Source organism: Ptychodera flava, chromosome 22 (genome assembly GCF_041260155.1).
Source record: "Ptychodera flava strain L36383 chromosome 22, AS_Pfla_20210202, whole genome shotgun sequence".
NCBI lineage: Eukaryota > Metazoa > Hemichordata > Enteropneusta > Ptychoderidae > Ptychodera > Ptychodera flava.
In genome coordinates this window covers 3,635,546-3,642,521 of record NC_091949.1, presented here as the reverse complement: position 1 = coordinate 3,642,521, position 6,976 = coordinate 3,635,546, and the positions used below count along the sequence as shown (strand labels likewise).

At 35.9% G+C, this 6,976-nt stretch overlaps 1 protein-coding gene across 2 annotated transcripts in view; it reads right to left on the bottom strand.

Moving 5' to 3' along the window:
- Window positions 1-4,454: 4,454 nt before the first annotated feature.
- The window catches only part of LOC139122476 (synaptotagmin-15-like), a 95,073-nt gene continuing 92,551 nt past the window's right edge, over window positions 4,455-6,976 (bottom strand). For both annotated transcript variants that reach the window (XM_070687873.1, XM_070687872.1), the window contains exon 8: window positions 4,455-6,083. In XM_070687873.1, coding sequence (XP_070543974.1) covers window positions 5,956-6,083 — 128 coding nt within the window. In that variant the 3' untranslated portion in view covers window positions 4,455-5,955. The remainder of the gene's footprint in view (window positions 6,084-6,976) is intronic.

Here is a 6,976-nt window from a genome sequence, read left to right as displayed (position 1 = left end):
CATAATCAGCTTGCACACTTTAAAGCATTGCATCAATGTGGAGACTTCGAGATCCAATCCTGATTATTAGAGTATTTCTTCTATTGAAAACCAGTTTTCCCCTATTTTTTCTCTTGTGTTTTTTGATAATTTATTACTTTGCCAGTGTGTTTTCTAGCAAAATTTAGTGTGCTTCACTTAAAAAATTCCGAAACTTGCTGACAGAGATGTGGCACAATCTACCTTTGTCTCACAGAGAACTCCATTAATTGAAAGCCAGACCCATGGACAAAAATGCCTGCAACATAGAGTAGATCAGGTGATTCTGATCATATTATCTGGTTGTATTTTGTAATGTACAAGATACAGCTGGAAATCGTCTTTTATTGCTTATAGTCGTAGACCCATGGGTGAGATATTTTATTTGCAGCAATTCAAGTTAGACCTTTGATTGTAAAATGCATGGACTAGAGTACAGCAAAGATTTTATGAAATGTAATATTCATGTGGCAACATTCAGTGCATTATTGATAAGTGACATGGGAGCTGTAGAGTCAGATGCTTTCAATGGAAATAAAAAAAATCTTGCAGGAATCAAAATGAATCCAGCTTTGCCCTTATAATATCAGAGAAGATTGAAAGGCTTCATGAATTTACAAACATTTTCATCCATAGTCTGTATAGTGTTTTTTGACCGAAGCTTTAGGTTGTATGTATTTATGATTGTATGTTGCCAAAGTAAAGGTGGATTGTAAACCATTTGATGAAAAAATCCAAGGATGGCCTTGGATATTTTGATCAGACAAATTTTGAAGGCGCTGTCTCTAAGGATTACAACGTATTCCAGGTCAGTTTACTTTACAGTTGCAAATCTGTGAATAGATTCTGGCATTCCCTCTGAGAAGATAGGAAAACACAATATTTAGCATTTAAACCAGGAAGGCAAGCACCTAGATAAGTCTCCATATTAATCTTCTATGAAAGGACAAGTAGGGTATCAACTTTCAGGAAATACTTGGTCATAACAGCGGTGACGTACACAAATTACAAATGGAATTTTGTAGAAATTAAGAGACTGATTGGATGATATGAAAGTACTTGATAAAAACACAACAGTTGGATATACTTTGTGGTCATCTAATGAAGTATTCGGGCATTCTTGGGCAATGTTGGTGTTCGTGTTAGAATAAAATTGCACCTTTGGGACACCTATTTGGATTAAATTTTTACCGCACTCTTCTGGTTTCCACTTGTGTGGGCTCATTTTACAGCTCTCGCAGTAAGAAAACTTTCAAAGTCTTAGATTTCCGAAAATCAAGATTTTTTTCCCCTGTAATGTTAATACAGGGATGGCGGCCATTTTGAATTTCAAACATCAGTAAATGTTAGGTAATTCGTTTCTCTAGTACCAAATTTTGCTTTATACCCCTGATTTTCATACTTAATTTTGTAAGAGATTGATTGAAAGTTTACTTGAGGAAAGTTTTAGCAAACTTTCACTTTCAAAGCATGTTCTACCTAAAGGTGAGTGTATGTGATCAGCAGATTATATTGATTGTATTGACAGGGATATCCATACCACCATGCACCAGACCAACACGTGTTTTCTGTCACAATCCATTCAATCAATATGTTATAAACGTGTGAGTCGACTAATGGACTGACAAGGATAGTTCTGACAATATTTCAAGTAGTACAGTATACCTTGCAAGGACAACTTTCCTATAATTACCAGTCCGATGACGTCAGAGGTGTAAAACTAAGAAGATGATGATAAAAATGTTGAAGATTTTCAACAGTGATGACATCGATACAATTTCAACAGTAGCAACTTGATTGTATATACATTATATCAATGGGTCTCGAAATTCTTTGTCCTTCAAGAACTCTGGCATTTTAGTGGCAGTTTTCATTTATTGTAACTTTCAGTTACGTTTTAGCAGCATTGATCAGACTTAGATGAATAAATATCGATTTTCACAGACGGAATGAGTTAGGATGTGTGTAATGAAAATGATATACAGGAGACCATTAGCTCTCCCATTGGCAGTTAATTGCTTTACTTCATTAGGGTCCAATATGTAATGTTACTTCTGTTTGCTTTTTTTCATTGATTGAATATTGAGTGGTGGTTTTTGAAAAATGTAAGTATATTTATACCCACACTTTAAGTATTGCTTATGAGTATAGTTGTGTATTAAATTTTAGTCTTCCAATTTTTTTGTCTATCAGTGAACGTGTGTGTGTGTGTTCCTGTGATTAGCTGTGTCATCAATACATGTATCTCAAAGACGGCTTAGTAGACCAAGCCGAGATTTAGTGTAGAGATATTTCGAGTCAATTGCAAGACCTGATCAAATTTGGAGGTTATATCAGTTAGACTTAATCTCGTGCTTGACTTGCAATCCTACTTTGCATAATCTTGGAAAGTAATTGATATCTCTGGAGTAACTTTCAGATAGGGCAGAATGTAGTTGCAGTGATACAAGTTTGACGACTACAACTTTCTGGGAACCGATAGGCATCATGGTTTGAACGATCGATGCAGTTTGTAGGCGTGGTTTGGATCGATGCAATTTTTAGACGTGGTTTGAATGATTGATGCAATTTGTAGGCGTGGTTTGGATCGATGCAATTTGTAGGCGTGGTTTGGATCGATGCAATTTGTAGGCGTGGTTTGAATGATTGATGCAGTTTGTAGGCGTGGTTTGGATCGATGCAATTTGTAGGCGTGGTTTGAATGATTGATGCAGTTTGTAGGCGTGGTTTGAATTGATGCAATTTGTAGGCGTGGTTTGGATCGATGCAATTTGTAGGCGTGGTTTGTATCGATGCAATTTGTAGGTGTGGTCTGAATGGTCGATGTAACAGACCCGCACAAAATAAAAATCGGTAATAGTTTATCATAAATCGTTGACGCTAGAAGCATCTGTATTAATTGGTATATTTAAATGAAATTTTGCATTTACGCTTTTTGTACTTTGTTATGATTTCAACAAAACATAAAACTTGTCAGCGATGTCATTTTCTGATTTTTGCATATGTCTTGCATTGATTGATTATATCATGAAACTATACAGAGTAAGGAGGTTACAGTCTTATTATGTTAGATACAGGGTCATGAAGTACCTCTACTCTTTGCTTTTTCTATCATGAACGGGTACCTTTTTTGTCATCTGTTGATAATTACAACAAATCACACGTCGAAAACTTGTCAGGAAATATTGTAAATTTTCTAATTTTTGCATATGGTGTTTAGGGTATACAGTGAGTAGACAAGTATAATGATGAGAAGCAGTAGTGTTCACATCTTAATATATGCCATACCCTTTGATTTTATGCAGTTTTCACTGCTTTAAGACAACTTTCAGCCCTGAACATGTTGGCAGCTGATTGACACTGAAGTGTCGCTATTCCTGCACTGTAGAGTTAGAAATCATTCCTTTATAAACAATTTCATATTGTAGCTGTACAAGGAAGGATGTTGCTGACCTTACAATGAAGGTACAGAATGATATGTTTATCAAAAGGGCAAAGTTAACTGCTGAGTCAGCACTTTTGCGAGGTTTTTTTAAAAGAATGGAATAGTTTTTGCTGTTATATCTTTGAATGTAGCACCGTGACCCTCTTTTTGAATGTAATTTATAAAATGACTTATCATTTCAAATCTTTCTTGAACGTTTCAAGAAAATTACGATATTACGAGGATACATTCTTACATTTCTACATGCAAACCAATGGGATTGGCAGATTTTGCGCTGAATGACTGTTATCATGTGCTTGAATCACGTATTTTAAACAGCACAGCATACGTCGCACCTTTTTCTCTCTTCTTTTGCTAACAGTGAAACCAATCATCTTGGACATGGCGGGATGGGTTCCGGATAAGCACCCACCCTAATTTTAAAAAAAATTAAATGCTTCGGGCCTGGGATGTACCTGGATAATTTCGCGTAGACAATTTTCTGGGGTCAGAGATAACTTTCTAGATTGGCATACCAATATATCGCAGATACAATACCATATTGTAATGAGATTTAAATTAATTCATTTATTAGTCTACAAATGAAACATGAAGAATTGACTAATCGTTGATAAGATCGCAAGAAAGTTGCGGGCGGGCCCTCGTTGGAAGATGTAGTAACATTTGTCAGACGACTTTCATTTTTGTCAAACAAATTCGAAGATTAGTCCAACGACGAAACATAAAGAAATGGACCAATGGCGGTCAGTCTCGGCAGAACTTCGGACATCCCGAAAGAGAGTGCTGGTGAGCATTCGTAATTAATTTGCGTGCTTAATGAACTGTTGCGGTGGAGTATAACTCAGTTGTACTGAACTAAACATCCTAAAAGTTGGTATACACAATGTTCATCATTGGTTTTTAGACCATTTGATTTTCTTGGCATCCACAACTGATGCCAGGTTTTCGTTCCTTCATCTCATCCCTTTCCATGCAAATGCACAAACCGAGAATCAGTACAATATATTTGTTTTATTAGCTCCAGTACACGGGCGCACATTCAGTTCACATCTGGGTGTAAGAATACATTTGTAAAGTCGTTAAGTTATTCATACATAATTATACATTATAAAAACATTAACAATATTCATAAAACGGTTCCTTTAATAATGACCCCTTTTACATGAGGAACAAGCTGAAGGTTACGCGGGTACACTAGATGTGGACTGTACGTTTGACTTACTGGCTAGCAGAAAGTTTCCTTCTCCAACTTGAAAGATGTTGTGTTTGGAGTTGATTAGCTTTTCTTTGTGAGATGTCACAGCAGTAAAATGTCCTCTCACAGACTCGTGTTCATTCGATGGCTAAACTGGTTTTCATAGCAAAGTTTAAGATGTTTCCTGACAAAATTTAAAGTAGATTGCCGAACACGACGTATTTCCCCCGTAACTGTATGCTGACATGAACAACAGCAACCTGCAATGTCAAGTCAAAGCCATGCTTTTTGTTGGCTTATGTCAATTTCGAAGCAAAACTGTCTTACGCTGAGTATCTGTACACAAAGACTTTCAATGGTGTACATCATTTCATCATTTGAGATTAAATACGTAATGACTTTACATGACAATGTTCCTATCCACTCCCCCTTTTCAAATTATTACTTTCAAATTGGTAGCTTCCATTAAAAACTGCTAAAAGTCTCGAAACGTGAGGTGATGGTGAAAAGACAGTTCTGTTAAAAACTTGGAATACAGTGACAGAAGTAGTAAGCTAAAGGTTCCTGCAATGCTTTAACAACATTATCATCTTTTGATAGATGTTCTCTCAGAAAACCCCGACAGCGAAAAGAATGAAAAGATGATTTATGCTGCGTTGAAGATCTCCAATACCAACATTTCTTTGCGTAAGCTTTATTATCTCGAACAATATGTAACAAAAATTAATCTTTAAAAATAAAACGAGAATCCATTAATGAATCCTATATTAGTTCCATAAGGAGCCGTGATTTCAGATTTTCATCATTTTTAAAATATTTGATATCAGGTTACAAGAAAGTCTTTACTGCGCAACCTGGCATTAAAAAAATGCCACAAATATGCTTCACAATGTCCCTATATAGTAAATATTGTGGAACCGTGTTTCACATCAGCGTCACATGAAGCTTGTACAATTTTAACTCTTTTTCCAAATAATTAAATATATCGATGTGAATATATTTACTTTTTGTTTTACAGTGGTTGAAATAGCTTATATTTAATAACATACTTAATACCACTCATTTTTCATAATACATCATGAGGAGATTATGCTCGAGATAATCAGGATTTTGCTCATTTCCTGTCTTCGATATCCCTTGTTGTTAATACTATATCTTGGGTCTTACACTGTCCATACCCTGCCTAATCCAGCTATCTCGCATCGATCTCATATTGCCTGCATGCACATCTTTACATGCTGAGGCCATGCAAATATGAATATAATACCAATGAATTTCTTGTTCTGTTTCGTCTCACTTATGTTAGGGGATGCCAGTATGTGACCAGTTCCTTTTGGTTGCTGACCATTTCATTCCAGTGTTCCAATTCTTTGCCACGCGCATACATAAAAGGCCCGACAACCACTCGACCAATTTGTCTATCACCTGGGGAGAGAGAGAGAGAGAGAGAGAGAGAGAGAGAGAGAGAGAGAGAGAGAGAGAGAGAGATTACTTTTCATGAGTGAAGTCATATGAAAGTCGCATCGAGGTTCTGGTGAAAAAACTGTCACATAAATGCGATGAAGATCAGTAAATGAAAATCGATTATTAATCATCTCTTGGTGTTTCATCGCAGCAAAGAGGAAAGACGACTTGCAGTGTTCGTATTTGTCTATATTTTGGGTATTTAAAGCCATCAGTTTGTCAAAGTCACTAAACATGCGGACAGTGGCATGTAACAATTTCAGACCATTCATTATTTTCTTATGTCAGCGATCTTCGATTGTAATTGCTTTAACACTTTCGGCCCTTTTAAGGTGAACGAGACGGATGGAAGTTCGATGAAAAAATTGTGAAATCACTAGGCAACGCAACACATAATTTGAACAAATTTCTGATAATTTTATTGGGTCGTGGGTACTTAACAAAATTACATATAAGCTAGCTACTAAAAGCCAGACTTTGATCTGTAATTTACTCTCTACTGAGCCGATAATGACATAATTACATGAAAATACGCTCCTTTCCAGCAAATAATACATAATTGTAGCCATTGACAGTCCCTCAGTAAAATCGATTTGTAACACAAGCGTGAACAGTTTCCTCACAAGACAGTCCGGTTCATCTCGTATCGGGATTTGACCTCTCTTCGGGTTCAGAATTCGATTAAAAATTTGAAAACGTCTCTATTTCCTTGTGGCAAAATGTATATGATAATAATAATAATATTTTTATTGCCTGCTTGTAAATATAGGATTTACATCACATTTGTGGCAATAAAAGTGTGATAAAAAATAAGTTCAAATTTTCTTCAATAAAGATAAAGTATTACAGTATAA